Genomic DNA, 19,551 nt, shown 5'->3' on the forward strand with positions numbered 1-19,551 from the left:
TCAATGGTGTGGTCGCTCCACGCTTCAGGCCATTGGAGATGCCCTTACAATTGTTCTCATGCGGTGGTTCGGTGGCCCGGGTGTAGATCGATGATGACACTGAGTGGCTGGCTGAGTTCAAATAGACAACGATAAGTTTGGTATATATGGGCTATGGCAGGAAGACCACGCTGTACATGTTGGAATGAGTTCGTCACTACGTTTTTCTTTTGTGCGGTAAGTAGGCACATAAAGAATATATAGTCGCATGGGTAGACAAAGGGGAGAAAAGAAAACAAGTTGGTAGCTATCACATAAAAATGGCCTTCTCTGGCCTGCTGAAAACAATAAATTAGTACAATACAAAATAAATCTAGTACTAATGGACATGATGAAAGAATACAAATGATAATTTATGGAATGCTGATCTGGAGGCAATATTGATATATTGCAAGTAATTAAATAGATATGCATACATGATATTCAACGATCTGGATGATTAGTTTCATAATCATGAACATTGGATGTTATTAATAACAAGGTTATATCATTGTATGAATGATGTAATGGACACACCCAATTAAGCGTAGCATAAGATCTCGTCATTAAGTTATTTGCTATAAGCTTTCGATACATAGTTACCTAGTCCTTATGACCATGAAATCATATAAATCACTTATACCGGAAAGGTACTTTGATTACATCAAACACCACTGCGTAAATGGGTGGCTATAAAGGTGGGATTAAGTATCCGGAAAGTATGAGTTGAGGCATATGGATCAACAGTGGGATTTGTCCATCCCGATGACGGATAGATATACTCAGGGCCCTCTCGGTGGAATGTCGTCTAATGTCTTGCAAGCATATGAATAAGTTCATAAGAGACCACATACCACGGTACGAGTAAAGAGTACTTGTCGGGAGACGAGGTTGAACAAGGTATAGAGTGATACCGAAGATCAAACCTCGGACAAGTAAAATATCGCGAGACAAAGGGAATTGGTATTATATGTGAATGGTTCATTCGATCACTAAAGTCATCGTTGAATATGTGGGAGCCATTATGGATCTCCGGATCCCGCTATTGGTTATTGGTCGGAGTGAGTACTCAACCATGTCCGCATAGTTCACGAACCGTAGGGTGACACACTTAAAGTTGGATGTTGAAATGGTAGTACTTGAATATGGAATGGAGTTCGAATATTTGTTCGGAGTCCCGGATGAGATCCCGGACATCACGAGGAGTTCCGGAATGGTCCGGAGAATAAGATTCATATATAGGATGTCATTTTATGTGAATAAAATGTCACGGAAGGTTCTATGGAAGGTTCTAGAAGGTTCTAGAAAAGTCCGGAAGAAACCACCAAGGAAGGTGGAGTCCACATGGGACTCCACCTCCATGGCCGGCCAACCCTAGTGGGGGAGGAGTCCCAAGTGGACTCCCCTTAGGGGCCGGCCACCCCCATATGGGAGGTGGAACTCCCACCTTGGTGGGAGTCCTAGCTAGGCTAGGTTTCCGCCTCTCTATGGAAGGTTTTTGGTTCGGGTCTTATTCGAAGACTTGGAGACAAACTCTTGGGGATCCACCTATATAATGAGGGGCATAGGGGAGGGGCCGGCCACACCAAAGCCACAAGTTGGCCGCACCCCCTTGAGGCCGGCCACCCCTCCCAAACCCTAGCCGCCCCCTCTCCTCCATAGCTCCCGCGTGCTTTAGCGAAGCTCCGCCGGAGTTCTCCACCGCCACCGACACCACGCCGTCGTGCTTCGTCGGATTCAAGAGGAGCTACTACTTCCGCTGCCCGCCGGAACGGGAGGTGGACGTCGTCTTCATCAACAACCGAACGTGTGACCGAGTACGGAGGTGCTGCCCGTTCGTGGCGCCGGAACCGATCGTGATCAAGATCTTCTACGCGCTTTTGCAAGCGGCAAGTGAACGTCTACCGCAGCAACAAGAGCCTCATCTTGTAGGCTTTGGAATCTCTTCAAAGGTGAGACTCGATACCCCCTCGTTGCTACCGTCTTCTAGATTGCATCTTGGCTTGGATTGCGTGTTCGCGATAGGAAATTTTTTGTTTTCTATGCAACGTTATCCTACAGTTTATAGATACATTCATCTATTTATGAATATTCTTGGTCACCGTCATCATCCCTTTTCAATTACAGGATCCAAGCTCTGGAGATTGGGTGTTGTACCGACACCACGATTCGCATGCCCCATCATTTTTGGGGCATTTTCCAGGGAACCTCTGCTCAAGTACACCACGAACAATGGCATGGCTAGCATTTGTGAGTTATCCTTGGAATACACAAGGTCCTCCGATGGGCAGCGGTCACTTTCCCGAGGATGATGAACGAAAATCAGGATTTTTCAGGAATATTAAGTTGCATGACTCCCAAGGTCATGTTGTTGAGCCGGCCATAGTTTGGAACCCTTTAGTTGACAGGCCCGATTGCTACAATCATACTGATGTCTTCTATAGAGAAGGGAAGGGCTTCATGTTTTATTATGGTGGACCAAGTGGTTGTATTGGATGAGAGCACAAGTTTATTACCTTCCATGTAATTAAAAACACATCATGAAGTGAGATCTTGTTGGATGGTAGAACAACATCCCTCTTAGTTTATATGTTGAAGAAAATTGCATCGTCCAACATACATGGACATATTTAGTTGGATCACTTGGTCCATAAATTTGCAAACTGATTTATCAGCTATATACATGGTGCATACGGTCCTAAATACGTTAGTGGTGCTTGGTGTGCAGTTGGAGTTGACCTGGCGATGATTTGAGGTCACCTAGATGTCACATGGGTCTTTGTAGGGTTTCATGGAAATAGCATCTGCCGGAATCATCCTTCGCGTGTTCTCAAATCCAGTGCAACACTACATCATAGATTCATAGGGATAATATTTGGGAGGCGTACCGGTCAGCACCGCCTGATCATTCATAGATCTTGGGATCTACACCACGCGCTCAAGAATGGTCGATTAGAATCGATGGTTTGTGTCCTCCACAATGTTGCCAACACGCACGCCCCGCACTACCTGCCATGGAGGCCACCAAGGCGATCCGGTTGATCCTAAGCGCGACGCCACGCCCACCGCCAAGGCCATCTGGTGCCAGGCCAAGGAGTGCGTCTTCATTGAGCCCATGGAGGATCACAAGGGCGTCTTCTGGTACAGCAACAAGTTATAGCTGCCTGCCTGCAGATAATCAGAGATCTTCCCAAGAATTCATCCTTATAGCTACTTTTCACAACATTTGCTATCACCGATGCCTATTGTTTTGAATAATTTAATGCCGTGTTGGTCTTCTTCTCCATCTCCGTTTCAGAGATTGTGATGTAATAATTGAATGTTGAACAACAACCTATGTATGTGAATAGTTGGGATCAAATGGCCATCTCATGCTTTTGGCGTGCATCATTAGAATCCTTAATGGTCAGGGGAGAATCAAGTCCGTTAGTGAAAGTGAACGCTTACCAAAATTTAAACTTCCTTTTTATTGGATTGTTCAAAACAAAGAAACTAGAATTCTCAAAGAAGCCATGACACGCCCATCAAGTTTCTATGGCAAGTACGTCTAGGTCATCGACAAGGAAGTGCAGAGGAAGGCGAGGGTGGTTGATGGACTATCTGATAGACAGATCAGACAGATCATGTTGTCGGCAAAGGAGCACAGCCGGAGGTGGACGCTACCCAGCAGCCAGTCAGCCACTGCAGGTTGGCAACCTCCTGTACCTTGGGAAGGCGATGGCGAGTGAGTGCATCTTGCCCTTAGCAGATTGTCTATGTCTCTTTAGTTCATGATGAGGTTGTCAGTCAGTTTCAGTTTCAGTTTCAGTGTTGCAATTGGGTAGCAGTTAAGGGCAAGAAGATTGTTGTTAATCTGCAGTTGGTAGTCTGTTGTATCAAGTCAGTCAGTTTGGTCCCTATCAGTTTGGGGTCAGTTGTGTATGCATTCCTTAAAACAAGTAAAGCTGTTGAGATCGCTGGCTTCTCAGCGCCCCACCGATGCGCTGCTAATATTTACATCATCGTGTGGGCCTGCAGTAATACGTGTCTCCCGCTACTTTCTTTGACGGTGATGCACCGCTGCTCAACGTGTGCCCTGTTCCGGAGGTGGGCCATCGCAGTGTGGCACTGGCATCCGCTCCCCAAACCCAGCTCCGCACTCCATTTGTCTCTTCTTTCTCCCTAGGGTTTCTGGCTGCCGACCCGAGATCACCGCCCAGTCGTCGGATCCGTAGGGCGGCCGCCTGCACAGGCACAGAGGCAGTACATGGCGAGGGTGGCGGCGGTGCGTAGTCAGTGGTGGGGAGCTGGGGACGGTGGGCGCAGTGACCGGAAAGGGCGGCGCCGTCGAGGTCGTCATCCCGTCCCTCTGATCTCGAGGGAGATCGTCCTCTGAAAAAGGTTGGAAGAGACGGGTTCGTCCGCCCATCGTCCCACCTAGAAAAACCGCTCGCGTAATCGATCCTATCTCTCCATTTACAGGGGAGGCAACGCCTCGGTCTCCTTCTCCGGCGAGCAGGGTAGCTTGAGGCGTCGCGCCTGCACGGCGAAGGTCGATGGGGACGCAGTACACACGGACGGAGGAGCGGGCTCCGGGGCCGGGCTACTACCACTCAACATCTGCGATTGGACTAGGCCAAGTCGTTATGGACGACTGCAGGGCCGGAGGTCCATGGGGGCGCAGTGCTTCCTAGCCCACCAATCGCCCCTGTCCTCGCTCACGAACGGAACCCAGATCCTCTCCTGTCTCCTCCATGTCCAGGCTCCCGCGAGGGACAGAAGACGCCCGGTCCCGTCCTGCCCTGCTCACTGCCTCCGGCCCCCCTCCCTAGATCCCTGAACTGCGCCGGAGTGCGGGGCCGGCTGCGCCGCGGATCTAGGTCCTGAGTGGTCACTTTTCCCCGTTTGGTGCTAGCCATGGCAGCCAGGCTAGATGCTTCGGGAGAAGGCTAAGCTCTCAGATTAGTTGTGTAACATAAGGTAGTAGCTCTTTTCTTTTTATTCTTCTGATTCTTCATATTGGTATTCTTTTGGCAAAGATAATTGCTTTAGAGTATTTTGTTTCGTAGGATTCAATAAATTTTCTACTGTATGATGGCTGCACTTTGTAGAGATTTGGCAATCGAAAACCAAAACCAATACTGCAGGAAACCATAGATAAAAATAATTTCCTGATTTAGACATTTCCAGCTCCATATGAAATACTAAGGTGCTTTAAACTCATGAAAAACTTATTTCTCACATATTTGTTGATGATGACATGGGTTAACGGTGAATCTGGACATCACTAGCAAGAGGACATACCAAGCAGTACTAATTTGTAATTGACAGCAGGGCCATATACTAATATGCTGTAACATGAATCATGAGTCAATAAAACTCCAACATGATTGATTTATTCAAGAGCCATGTGTGCAACTCTAACAAGATTGATATTTTATGTTGCTTACTCTTTCCTAGCAGCTGCTTGCTCGTGCCGCCTCGGGGATATCTGTAAGAAGTAGCGAGTGGTACTGGTCTGATTGCCGGTGCTTGCGTTGCTTTTTTCATGCTCGTGTGGCATTATCAGGGGGAAGGTAACGGAAACACTCCAAAGTATACATATTCAGGCTAAGAATGGCTCACGCACATATTCTTAGCTTTTTATGGTATGAAAGTTTATTCTTCTTGCTTGATGCATATGCTACAGTTTTTTTTTTAGTTTGGTTGATCCTATTCCTGCAACATGGGTTGCATGCTTTGCTTCTTATGATTAGTGAAGACATAAAATGTTTCAGTGGGGCATAGACCAATGAAAAGTGTGTAGTATGTTTATGTGACATAAAGTCGGGAGTGTTTCAGAGGTCCACAATTCATCCGATCACTTTGTCAAATGTCGATAATACTTTTAAATTATGCACTTGAATTATCATTTACTTATCTGCACACACAGCCCTCTGTCGCTTGATTATGGCCAGCGTGGTCAGCATACTGCTCTTCATCTTGCAGCTCCTGAACTGCAACAGCGCTGAGCCTACAGTATCTTTATCAATGACCAAGCCATGCAGCAGAATTCTGATACTGGTTTAACAAGGAGTCGTTGCTGCTGGTCCAAATCAAATCATGCAAGGAGACAAAAATAACTAGCTAACCCTGTGTGGCTTAATTACGTCTCAGCTCATGTTTTATCACATAACCCCTTAGCCTCATCGTAAGATTTCATTGATAAATAGACACATTAATTGCATTGTAGATAGTAAACAAGAGGGATGCACATCCTGTTAAACTAACAACTCAGTCCATCAATTTTTGATGCTTCCTTAGCTAAGTTATGCCCTTCTCTGGGTCGAGATCCATTTCAATTAATGTAACTAAATTTTGCTTCAGTGCAACTTCCCACCTTATTTTCTAGCATATTTGATCTTGAAAATGTGATAATTATTCTCTAGGATCCATACAGGTTATAACATTGGATCCACACAGGTGTACTAGATATCTAGATCGATGCATTTTTGTAACTGAACGTGTAGTCACATCATATACACTTAAATCTGTGAAATCTACACTGTTTATTTATGAAGTAGCATGTGAATTGCAGAATTACATGTTAATCAGGGAAAGCTTCCGTAGAGGTCTGGTTTTGGAATCATAACTTAAATAGTATTTTCGCTTAATTTAACCGAAAATTGTAGTATCCTTCGTTGATGAGTTCCTGGATCAGGGGTAGTGTGTGCTCAACATCTCAAGTGTATTGATGGATACAAAAGAAAAAGGATTCCGTTTTATGGCATATGGCATTTGCTTGTGAAGCCACTGAACTTAATCTTCTCAGTGTGGTTGTCATATTTCTGTTCAATCTTCAGATAGTTATCTCACCATTCCGTTATGTCTGATTTTGTAGGAACCAAATTAATTGATGGGTTTTGAAAAAAAGGCTAATTATTATAAAAGATGTCCATACTTTTACTGTTATGTAAGAAATGAACCTATGTTCCATTTTGTTTCGTAGCATTCTGTAGCAAAGCTCTTCGGCATACGAGGATTCTGATTTAGATTTGTAGGCTTGCTTAGGAAAGGAATATGTAACTAGCAAGAAATATACCTTTATTTCGCCAGATATTTACTATGCATGAGAAGGCTGGCATTTAGTGTTGATGGATTAGTAGCTATAACTGCCATGCACACTTAGGCTTACTGATTCTCTGTCCTCGGTTTGGCATATGCAAGTTGCTATGATCTGGTCACCAAGTGGAGCTTATTATGGAAATGGGTCAGCGGTTTGAGTTGAGTGAGATTCTGGTCTCCACTGAGCCAGAGCTGTTTCAAATGAATCGACATGTTGCCGCGGTATGCACATTGCTTGGTCCTGTTTGCTCGCCGTGTTCATTGTGGATGCTAATGCTAATTTGGTTTTGCAGGGTAAGAGATTTAGGAGCAAGATTGTGATTGATGGGTCTCCAGCCTAACCAGGATGGTGGATTTGGTTTTGCAGCGGATGTAACTGCAAGTCAGTTCAGGAAGGACCCGTCTATAGGCGTAGCAACGAAAAGTGTCGCTGCAAGAGTGCGAGCCCTAGGTTAGTGTGGACTGCAACAGATGCATTGTCTGTCTTTTCTTTTGGCATGGTATTCCGGCTAAAACCATTTCTTCTATTGTTGTTTTCCAGGTTTTGCATCTCTGTGGTAGTGTTTGGAGACGGGGCATCTGTGGAGATGGTTTTTTTCTGGTGATGTGGGGTGGGGTTCGGTTGGCAAGCCTGTTTCCATCCTGGTTGCCAAGAATTGCATCCTCTTTTCTGCTGCGCCCCTGCAGAACTAGCTACGTTGATGGGCAGAAGCTACATTGTTGATGTCAGGGTGTCCCGGTATTCGTTTCGTGGTGAGGATAATCCCTTCCAGACCGTTAGGTTCTGCCCTGAAGGTAGTTTTGTCTTTGTTGGCCATGATGCTTCGCTTATAGTCACTGGTAAAGCACCTGAGTGGCTGGCTGTCTCTGGTGAGAGCTCCGCTGTCGAGGAGACTGACAGTGTTGGTGCGGCCTCTCTCTTGCTATTTCAGTTATTTTAAGTTTAGCTTTTTCTGCATGTGTCCCTAACTGATCTTGAAGGATCTGGAGATACTGAGGTTGAGGCAGTGCTTGCTCTTTCATCTGATGATGCAGGCTTGCACACTCCGCTGCCTACGCCTGCCTTTGTCTGTGCGCATATGTTTGATGTCCTGTCATTCTGCCTTACCAAGTGTATCAGCTGAGACCTTTTTTTGTTCCAGGAAACACCAGGCGAGAAGTCGTCGGTCGACATCGATCAGACTGATGATCTGGGCGTTGCTGATGATGAACTACTTTTGGATAGCCATTCTGAGAAAAGGTGACCACTCTATCTGATTTTGCTGCTTCTACTACCTCAGTTCCTATTTAATCGACGCCGGTCATCACGTGAAACATACATGGGCAAGCACCATTCTGTTTTAGTTAAAATGGGAACTTTTGGAGGGAGTACTTGGTACTGGGGTGATGGTTTCTAAGGGAAGGTAGCGCCAATAGGCTGCTATTCGAGGCGGCGAGAAAGCTGGTGCTGAGGAGGCAGGAAGGAAGGTACCGCGATTGAAGGCTGTGCAGCAATCTGTCGGTCTCCAAACCAGCTGGTGAGGACGCAACAGTGTCTTAGTTGCCTGGCCTCATGGGAACCATAGTATTCCCGAGCAACCATGTTGTCCATGATCTGCGCATCAATCTCATCTGGCGGTGTGCTTGGCCGATCCACTCTCTACAGGCGAAGCCGTGATGAGCCCTCTCCGTCTGGTATACAGGCGTGCTGCCGCCTATTCTTTCCAGTTCGGAGAGAAATCAGGACGGCCTGGTGTTGGCCTGTTTGAAAAACGAAGGGGAACAAGGAAGGTATTTTGTAACAACGAATATACTACTAGCAGAGTTCGGACAGATCACCTCTACCGTTTGCTGGCGCGTCCATGCCGGCAAGCTCCATCGGTAAAGCGCTGCTTCAGCTTGTATGCTCGCACTGTCTAGATTCTGCTATGAATGTTAACAATGATAGAGCGTGGGTGTTCGTGATACCTAACGAACCAGTGAAGGTATTCTTATATGCAAAGAACAGCTGCTCTGCCAGGTCTAAAACTAAAAGACAATGTATCTGATGTGCGGCTCGCCACGTTCGTGTACGTCGTGAGAAGAGCACACCACCAGGCACGCATGCATGGCCGCCACCAGCTGGATCGAAAGAACGTGGACACATTGTCTACCAGCTGGGCGCGTGGCCTCCATGCATTCATAATCACCGCCCCTTTTCACCAATCTTATCCAAATTCGTATATATGCACAACGGACTCATCTAAGGCCACATGGACTCTACGATGCAGTATAATATACCAACACTAAGATGGTTAAACTTCACGCACGAATTAAGTTTACTTATTCCTTACTGTTTTTGGTTAAGGCCTTAAGAATACAGGCAGGACTAGCACGTGCACCTCGCCACTATGCTCGAAACTCACACGGATGACGGAAATGCCACCTAAAACAAAGGATGTGAAAACGACTAGCAGCCGGCGCAGCGAAGCGCGCGTGTCATCTAGTCTGTTGTATGCTTCTTCTTTTTCGAAACATCTGTCATATGCCTTAGTTTGCCATGCCGAATGGGTTTAAGCATTTCAATTTATCTTCTTGGAATCCAAGGGGCATGGATGATGACACAAAAATGTGAACTGGTCCATGACACCCTCTCCCACATGAGTTGGAAATCATTTTCCTCCAAGAAACAAAGCTGAGATGTATTTCTTCCTTCAAGCTTGCTTCCTTTCTCGGTAAGATTGAGCATGTGGAAGCTACAGGAACCTCTGGCGGTATTCTAACTGCATGGGTTAAAGTGTGGCACATTGTCAAATCCCCACAAATTTCAAGTGTACGAAACTACAGATGTCTATGCAACGAACATAACACTTACGGTGCGCTTGCAATCAAGAATTCAGAGTTATGCTTTTGGGTAACCAATGTGTATAGGGCCTAACAAGGCCACGAATGCATCGATCATAGATCTACGAACGCCAGCATCAGCATCCTTGAAACTGATAAGGGGAACACAATAGTTTCAGTTTTTGGGTAACTTTGGAGCTGAAACCGTGAGCCATGCTATGACAGCCGTTTGTTGTTTCAGACTTTCAGTGTATGACGACGCCCAAAATCAAAATTCAGAATTCATGCTGCAAAGCTTCACAACTTGCATTGAGATGGAGTGTATGCGGAACATTGCAGTAGTATAATTGTATAACTAGAAGCTTTTGCTTCTAAAACAGAAACCACACGGCAATGGTTCACTTTTGCCTCGGAAAACAAAAAATTACATACTACTGAACATTATGATCCAAGCATAGCTTGTTGATGTTCTGCGAACATTCCACAAGTAGTTAGCATCAGAGGAAGTGGCTTTGCATTCAGCCAAAGTGTTTTACCATCAGATAGAGCACATAGAGCTTTTTTTTAAACATCAGAAGAAAAGAGAAATGATTTTGCATATTTATATCATTAGCTGAAGTTCACATATTATATCATTAGCAGACAAGTGATCGTTTCCTAAATCACTGCCAAGATGTTAATGCTTTCCACAGCTGTAATCAGAAAATCTAAGTTTGAGCTGCATGCTAATCACTGATCGTATATTTTATAAAATGATCATAGTAACTTGAATAAACACTAACCAATCCAAATACACAAAAGTACCAGAACCATTGGTTTGCAAAAACCAGTACAGACAACAGAAAGTTAGTTGACTCCATAATGAACAACCACCATTGCTCTAAACTTAAAAAAGCATGCATACATCAGACATAGAAAACAAGAGGCTCTACTTAATGGCGCGTTGTTCATTTAACTTAATCAAAGAAAATATTTAGCAGCACATACCATATCTATGGATAATATGCCTCCACTTAAGCATGGAACTGCCATAGGAAAAGGCAGCTAACTCAAATGCTAACTGGCCGTATGGCAAAGGGTTAGCAGGACACACAAGAATGTATGCTTGCCTAGCTAACATTTACCTAATTAACTGTCACTTCTAGGTTTTTGTGGTCAAAAACTTCACATACAGCAAATTCCATCCAAAGCAGCAAAAATATGGATCTCTTTCCTGAACACGAGTGCCGCACCCGGTAACCAGAGGTGAGCTAACAACGAGGGTACAGTAAGCTTAAACCGTAGACCCTGCTGCAAAGCAGAAATTCGGAAATTTCTAGTGTTATAAGACGTCAAGAATCGGAATTCAGAAATGATGCTGCAAAGCTGCCACATTACAGTATAACTAGATGCAAGACTTTCAAGGAAAGTGAACAGCATTTCTTATTTGTCTAAAAATCATCCAAAAACAAAATAAATCCTGACATAGTGATAATTATGATCCAAACACAGCTTGTTGATGTTCTGCTAACATGAAACGAGTAGTTAGCATCAGAGGAAGTGGCATATATTATTCACCCGAAGTGTTTCACCATCATATTTCAACCAAAGCAGCCCAACTTTTTCATCCAAAGCAGCACAACTTTTTTTTCAAACCATCAGAAGCAAAGATAAATGATTTTGCATATTTATACCATTAGCTGAACTTCACACGTCATTTCATTAGCAGACAGGTGATCATTTCCTAAATCATTGCCAATAAGATGTTCATGCTTTCAACGGCCACGAAACAGAAGATATAAGTTTAAGCTGCATGGTAATCGTATATTTTACAAAATGATCATAGTGCCTTTGCACAAACACTACACGATGCAAATATTTTACAAAATGATCATAGCATATTGTACCAGTAGAGACAACAGAAAGTAAATTTAGACTAACTAATCACAGCAAAATCAGCCAAGTTACTTACATAATGGAGAACCACCATTCTCCAAACTCAAAAGCTTGCATACATCAGTCAGAGAAACCAAGAGCTCAATTCAAGCAGGCACAACACACCAAGCCTGTTGTTCAACAGCACGGAGAATTGACTCATATTAAAGATCCATTCTTGCAGAGGCACCAGCAGTCCCATATTAATGTCAATTCTGCAGTGACTGCAACTCTGCATGCAGCGGCACATATGGCAGATATGGCGGCTTGCCATCTACAAGTTTGGAGATCATTTTGACTTGGCGACGATCCATACTGTAGCACATTAATTTGTTCTCCCACCCAATAGTGAAGAATAGCAAGTTGCATTCCGGATCAATGGCAACCCAATCAAACCCCCCATCCATGGAATAATCTACCCCTCCAACCAGGCAATACTCTATCCCTCCAAATAAGCAGGAAGTCTCGACGCTATGCTTCAGTATCCATTGTTTGCTTTCATAGTTTTCGAGAACATAAACCACTAGCCGAATGCCAGCGCCATCTTTGAATCTCTGAAAATTGGCATAATGCAAGCGGTCATGTGACCGCTGAATGAAACCATCAATCAGACCACCATCGGGGATAGCCAAGTCCATCCATGTCTCCCCCTCTGTGTCCACCACGGCTAGGCCAGGGGAAAGCTCGTGGCGGTCGGCTTGAAAATGCAGATAGCCGCTAAGAAAGACAGATGCAAACTCGTGATAGATGAGCCTGATATGCGCATCCCATCTCTTCTCCTTATAAACCCACCGCCCCGTTTCAGAGGAATACACTGCCACTCCAACGATGTCTGGGTCCCAGTAGAACACCTGGTCCGTTACCAACTCGAAGACATGGAAATGCGGCGACATGGCCGGGTCGAAGCCCAAGCACACGGCGCCCACCTCCTTGGTGGCCTTGCCGGAGCCCGGCAATACGGTCCACTTCTCCGTGGCGGGGTTGCACACGACATAATGGAACTGGTCGCCCTCCGAGGAGATGTCGTACCAGCGGCAGAGGAGGAGGCCGTTGCAGCAGTCCAGTATATCGACACGCCGGTTGTCGGGCAGGAAGGTGCAGGAGGTGTCGATCGGAGGGTAGCGTCTCCCTGGGAAACCGGTGAAGTCGATAGGTGCTTCCAGCCGCCACTCGTCGGTGCTGGTGCTGCTGTGGAGGAAGCCGGCCAGGGCTTGGGGGAGCTTCTTGCGGTGGTCAGGGTGGTCGATGAGGCTCAGCCAGTTGTTGGAGACACACTTGAAGCGGCAGAGCGACTTGGCCGGGACGCGCGAGAGGATCTCCACGAGGAGGTCGTCGGTGAGGCCATCCACCGCCGTGCCGCTGGGAGGAGTGGAGGACGACCTGCGCAAACAGAGATGGCGGGGAGAGGTCAGGGGATCGGTGAAGAAGGGAGAGGAACGTCGCCATGATTGATGCTGCCGGTGCTGATCCGCGCACCTGATTCGATTTGAAGTACGGCCTTCCTCAGAGCGATCTGCGGGGATGGACATGGCGGCGGACGGCGGCGGACGGCGGAAGAAAGCGGCCGACGGCGGCGTCGAGCACCGGGGAGGGGAGTGAAAAGAAACCTATGGGGCTAGAGAATGGGCCGTCAATTCCGTGAACTGGGTATTTTGGGTGAACCTCAGTCACACACAAAAAAAAAGTCACAACTTAGGAAAAGAAGATAATTTCATTTCATTTCTGTATAAAAAAATTCAAGTTTTCTTTTCAAAAAATAGATGAACAATTCTGTAAGAATGTGGAGGTGGCTTCCTATAAGCCGACGGTGCCATCGTGCAGGAAAAACGCTATAAAGTTTTCATGATCAGAAACTCCACATGAAGTAACTCCACATAAAGTGTTTTCTTGCAAACTGAAAACAATAAAACATCCTGAACACGAGCAGGAGCTAGCAACAAGGTAAGACAGTGATACTTTCAGTTGGTGTTCGGAGGCTTGAAGCTGAAACAGGAGCCTTTGCTTCTACACACAGAGCAATAGCACTGTCAAGCGTCGGCATACTCTTTTAAGCTACCTGCCTGAACAACACCCACAAACCAAGAAGACATCTTCCTGGTCTTGTGGACCACTTTTGTGTTATTTTTTAAATCTTAATTACATAGAGACATGACAGCCACTTGTTTCAGCATTTTCGGACTTTCAAAATCAAAATTAAGAAATGACACTGGAATGTTGAAATGGACTGGAGTGTGGGAAATCCAGGGAGTGTATGTCTGGAAGCAACACTGGAACAGGAAGTGCACGGGATTGCTTATTTCAGCCTATCTTAACCTACATACATGGATAGGCACCCAACAAACAATACTTGTCCGTGTTAAAAAAAAAAAACAATACTTGTCCAATGAAAAAAATACAGCGTTAGAGAAGCTGTCCAACAAAAGAATGAACATTATTGATCCAAAGTATTTTACCACTATATAGCAGCAAAACTTTCTGATGTTCTACTAACAAGATTCCTATTTAAAAGATGCCATGAGGAACTAGCATGAACGAAAAGGAAGTGGCATTCTATTTATCCAAAGTATTTTACCATTAGATAGCAGCACAGAATTCTTGCCAGACCTTTACAATAATGGAAAATATTTTCACACCTCATATCATTACCAGAATTTCACACATTATATCATAAGCACGCAAGTGATCATTTACTACATCGCTGTCAATTAGGATGTTTATCTTCGCACAGATGCAAACACAAGATTAAAAAAAATTAGGTTGCATCACAATCATTGATCATGTCTTACACTAAATGGCCACCGTGCTCAAACACAAGTTAACTTAACTGAATACATGGGTAATTGCCCAGAACCATTTCTAGACAACAGAAAGTGCAGTGCATGGATAACTAATCACAGAGTAATCAGCTATGTTCTATCCATAATGAATCGTGCATACATCAGTCAGAAAATGAGAGCCCACTTCAAGCATATATAACAAGGCCATTGTTCCGTAGCACAAAGAATTGACTCCTATCGTGGATCCATGTCTTATAAAGGCACCAATAGTCTCATCATGATGTCAAATGTGCAATGACTAACTCTGCATAGTATCCATTCTTTGCTATCATACTCCTTGAGAACATAAACTACTAGTCGGAAGCCAACACCATCTTCAACTCTGAAAATTGACATAATACAAGTGGGAACTCTGAAAATTGACATAATACAAGTGGCCCTATGACCGTTTTATATAACCATCAGAAAGACCACCAGGGACATGGAAGTTCATCCATGTTTCCACCTCCGTGTCCATCAATATTCTTCTTTTTTAACAATATAAACAATTTCATTAGGTTTCTGACAGTGCAGGGCAATAGACAGACTGCAGGCATGATAAAAGGAAACTACAGCTGACAGAAATGATCAGACCGATTTGGTTTCATCTCATTAAGAACATGAAGGATTAATTAGCAGCAAGGATCAGCTGATCAACAATTTTCTTCGACATAAGAATGGTCACTGCCACAGAGGAAAAGGCACTTGACAGACACTTCCTACTTCAGTGTTATAAACATCAAATAAAGCTGCACTGGACTGGAGCATTTTAACTTGAAACGATACTACAATGGAAAGTACACCTCATTGCTTACTGCAGACTATTTTAACCTACCTACCTACATAAATAAATACCAGCAAACAAACAGGGTTTCGTACCCAATATTATATTATATTATATTATACTATTCTAAAAGCAATTATGTGTTGCAGAATAAGGGCCTAACTGAAGAATGAGCATTTTGATAAAACATACCACAAGTAAAAATATCATTTAGATTCCCGCTAAAAAGGTAATTAGAATTCAGCACAAAAGAGAGTGATATTGTCTTATCCAAAGTGTTCCATCATGAACAAACTCATATCTAGCAGTAAAGAAAATGGCCACACATTATATCATTAGCAGAGAGACAATGGTTTACTAGGTCTCAGTCAATAAGATTTGTTTCAACAAACACAGGTCCAACTGCAAATAGAAGGCATAAGTTTTTTTTTCGAGAAAACGCAAAGGACCTTTGCGTTTCATTTCATTGAAAAGGTAGAGTTTGATTTACAATCCTCCTAAGAGGTGGGTTACAACAAGATTGAAATTAACTTAGTGCACATCCCAGGTGGGTGGCAAGACTACTCTAAGCCCTTTGGCGCCAGCTCTTGCCCAAAGTCTGGCGTCATCCTTGATCATGGAGACCAGGGAGTGGACAGAGGGCTGGTTACCCTGGAATATGCAGTCATTTCGATGTTTCCAAATCATCCAAGGGGTGAGTAGCGCGGCAGAGGCGAGTCCTTTGCGAAGCAGTTTGGGGGTCCTGCTGTTTGGCCTGCAACCACCAGTCCATGAGGGTGTCCTCACCATTAGGTGCTCTTTCTGTCATCCTGAGCCAAGCGAGCACTTCATGAAAGACAGTCCTAGTGAAAGGGCATTCGAGAATCAGGTGGCGCATTGCTTCAGGAGTTTAAGCTGCATGATAGTATTTAATCAGGCCTTGCACTAAATGATCATAGTAGCTTTGCAAAGTTAACAGACCACACAAGAATTCGGGCTAACCTGGCTACTGTTACCTAATCAATCGATGGCGCCTTCATTCAGAAAAAACTCTACCGAGTTTTCATGATCCCAAATTCCACATAACGTTTATTCTTAGTTCTTTTCTCACAAAATCACCAAAAAAAAAAGCTTGCTCCTGAATGCTAGGAACCCAAGGATAAATTTCAGTTTGTCCATCGTACAGAAAAACAAGGATGGTTCAGTTTGTCTTGGGAGGCTTGAAGCTGAAACGGGATTACAACTGCTACACAGACACTTGCTGTTTAAGAACTGCACTGGACTAGAATGTACGTCTAGCACTACAGACATTGTATAACTAGAAGAAAGACTAAAATGGTGAGCGAACGACCTTGCTTATTGCTACCTACATGACTTCTTACCATTTGTCTGCAGAAGCAATTATGTGCTCCAAAAAGAAGTTGCGTAACAAAAGAAAGAACCTTCTGATTGCTGATGCTCTACTAGAACAAGCCACGAGTAATTAGCATTTAGTTTCCCACACAAATAGGCCACGAGTAATTTGCAACTAATTTCCTGGTAACAAGTAATTAGCATTTAGCATCAAAGAAAGTGACATTGTTTCACCCGAAGTGTCTCACCATCAACAAACACATATCGAGCGGTAAAGAATGATCACACAAATTATAATTTATATCATTAGCAAAAACCAATAGTTACCAGGTATATGTCAATAAGATGCGCTGTATTATTGCACAGTGTTTCACCATCAGATAGCAGCAAAGATTATTTGTTTTCAAACCATTAGCAGTAACGGAAAATGTGATTCAACCATTATATCATCATTAACAGAATATCACACATTATCCGTTTAGGTAACAAGTGATTGCTTACTAAATCTCTGTTAATAATATGCTTAGCTGTCCAGAACTACAAACAGAAGATATTAATCATTGGCAATGTCTCGTGCAAAACTGTCACCTTGGCTGAAAACACTAGGTGAAATTAACGGAGTACATGGAGGTAGCAATTATTCAGAACCATTGGTATGCAGATGCCAGTACAGACAAACAGAAAGTTCAGTGCAACTTTGGATAAATAATCACAGAGAAATCAACCAAACTCCCTCCATAATGAACAATCATTATATTGATCCAAACTTAAAAACATACATATATCATTCAGAGAAAATGATAGCCAAACTGAAGCAGACATACCAAGTCCGCTGCTCCATAGCACGAAACATCGACTCCTATCATCAAAGGCTGCTTCTTATAGAGGCCCCAGAGCATTTCCATATCGATTTCAAGGGTGCGACAATTGTAACTCTGCGTACGATGGCACATATGGCAGATAGCGCCAGTTGCCACCTTCAAGATTGGAGATCACTTTGACTTGCCGGCGATCCATGTTATAGCACACTAATGTGTTATCACACCCCACGGTGAAGAACACCAAGTTGCAGTCCGGATGAATCGCAATCCAACAAAAGTCCACATCAAGCTGAACATCTACCCCTCCAAATAGGTATGAAGTTTCAACGCTGTGCGTTAATATCCATTCTCTGCTTTGATAGTTCTCAAGAACATAAACTGCTAGCCGAAGGGCAGCACCATCTTCATCTCTCCGGAAATTGGCATAGTTCAAGCGGCCCTGTGACCGCTGAATAAAGGCTCTTTCCAGACCACCGGGAACAGGGAAGTTCATCCAGGTTTCCCCGGTGGTGTCCACCACAGCTAGACAATCGGATAACTCTTGGTCATCGGCGAGAAAATGCAGATACCCGTTAAGAAACACGGTTGCTGGATCATCGGTGAGCCTGATATGTTGGTTCCATGTCTTCTCCTTATAGGCCCATTCACCGGTTTCAGACGAGTACACCGCCACTCCGGCAAGGTCAGGATCTTCCCGCTCGTCGGACTCCCACTCAAAATCCTGCTCGTCCACCCACTCAAACACGTGGAAATGGGGCGAGAAGGCTGGGTCGAAGCCCAAACGTGGTCTGATAAACTCGCTGTGGTCGGAGCTCGGTAGAGCAACCCATTTCTCGTTGGCGGGATTGAAGACGACGTATCCGAACTCGTTGCCTTGGTTGGAGGCGTCGTACCAGCAGCCGAGGAGGAGGCCGTTGCAGCAGTGCAGTAGATCCAACCGCGGGTGGCGGTTGGACAGGAAGGCGAAAGAGGTTTCGCGGCGTCTACCCGAGACGCTGGCGAAGTGGACCGGCGATTCCAGGCCCCTGACCCATTCATCGACGGTGCTTCTGGTGTAGAAGAACCCGGCCAGGGTTTGCGGGAGATTCTTGCGGTGGTCGGGGTGGTCGATGAGGCCCAGCCAGTGGCTGGAGACGCATTTGAAGCGGCAGAGCGACTTGGCGGGGACGCGCGAGAGGATCTCCAGGAGGAGGTCGTCTGTGAGTCGCTCGGCCGCCGTCCCGTTGTCGCTGCGGGGAGAACGAGGAGAGGTCAGGGGATCGGAGGAAGAGGAAAAGATGCGATATTGATGTTGATGCTCCGCGCACCTGTCAGGAGATGGAGTGCCGCCTTCCTCCGGCGATTGAAGGCTATCCGCGAAGACGGACATGGCGGCGGGAGAAAGTGACGGCGGCGGCGGCGGCGCCGTGGACGAGCGATGGAGGGTGCTTTTTTTTAGAAAAGATGGGGGAGTGGAAACCTGCAGCTACGGCTATACTGTTCTGGGGCATTCCGCTTTCATTAGCGAATGGGCTAAAATGTCGCCCAGGCCCCAGTGGTTGGGCCGTGGATAGATATATAAAGAGGTTTAGAACATACCCAGTTCATCTAATTGACGGTTAAGCATTGTTCAAGGCAAGGAGTCAGCGGAGAGTATTAATGACACCATACTGGTGCTTATTCCGAAGGTAAAAAAATTGGCATTGCTTTCACAGTTTTGACTTATCAATTTATGCAATGTTATGTATAAAATTGCTTCGAAGGTTCTGGCCAACCGTTTAAAGCAAATCCTTCCTGACATGTTCTGTATAAAATCGGCGTTTGTTTCGGGCAGACTTATAACTGACAACATAATATCAGCTTATGAGTGCCTCCATTTTATGAAGAGGAACAAATCGAAGAACAATGCTTATTATGCTCTCAAGCTTGACATGATGAAAGCATACGACCGGGTAGAGTGGGAGTATTTGGAAGCAATGATGATTAAGTTAGGTTTTGCACA

The 19,551-nt window shown here is 44.9% G+C and overlaps 2 protein-coding genes across 2 annotated transcripts; both read right to left on the reverse strand.

Moving 5' to 3' along the window:
• Nucleotides 1-11,673: 11,673 nt before the first annotated feature.
• Nucleotides 11,674-13,390, reverse strand: LOC124684407 (F-box protein At5g07610-like). Its single transcript, XM_047218723.1, has 2 exons — nucleotides 13,294-13,390; nucleotides 11,674-13,197 (listed from the first exon to the last, which is right to left on the reverse strand). Exons 1-2 carry the CDS (start codon nucleotides 13,344-13,346, stop codon nucleotides 12,027-12,029), a joined length of 1,224 nt encoding a protein of 407 aa, XP_047074679.1. The 5' UTR covers nucleotides 13,347-13,390; the 3' UTR covers nucleotides 11,674-12,026.
• Nucleotides 13,391-17,661: 4,271 nt separating this feature from the next.
• LOC124663564 (F-box protein At5g07610-like) lies at nucleotides 17,662-18,939 on the reverse strand. The gene is made up of 2 exons (XM_047201256.1): nucleotides 18,088-18,939; nucleotides 17,662-18,018 (listed from the first exon to the last, which is right to left on the reverse strand). Exons 1-2 carry the CDS (start codon nucleotides 18,937-18,939, stop codon nucleotides 17,662-17,664), a joined length of 1,209 nt encoding a protein of 402 aa, XP_047057212.1.
• Between the last annotated feature and the right edge of the window lie 612 nt (nucleotides 18,940-19,551).

The sequence above is a fragment of the Lolium rigidum genome, chromosome 1 (assembly GCF_022539505.1).
Source record: "Lolium rigidum isolate FL_2022 chromosome 1, APGP_CSIRO_Lrig_0.1, whole genome shotgun sequence".
Classification (NCBI taxonomy): Eukaryota; Viridiplantae; Streptophyta; class Magnoliopsida; order Poales; family Poaceae; genus Lolium; species Lolium rigidum.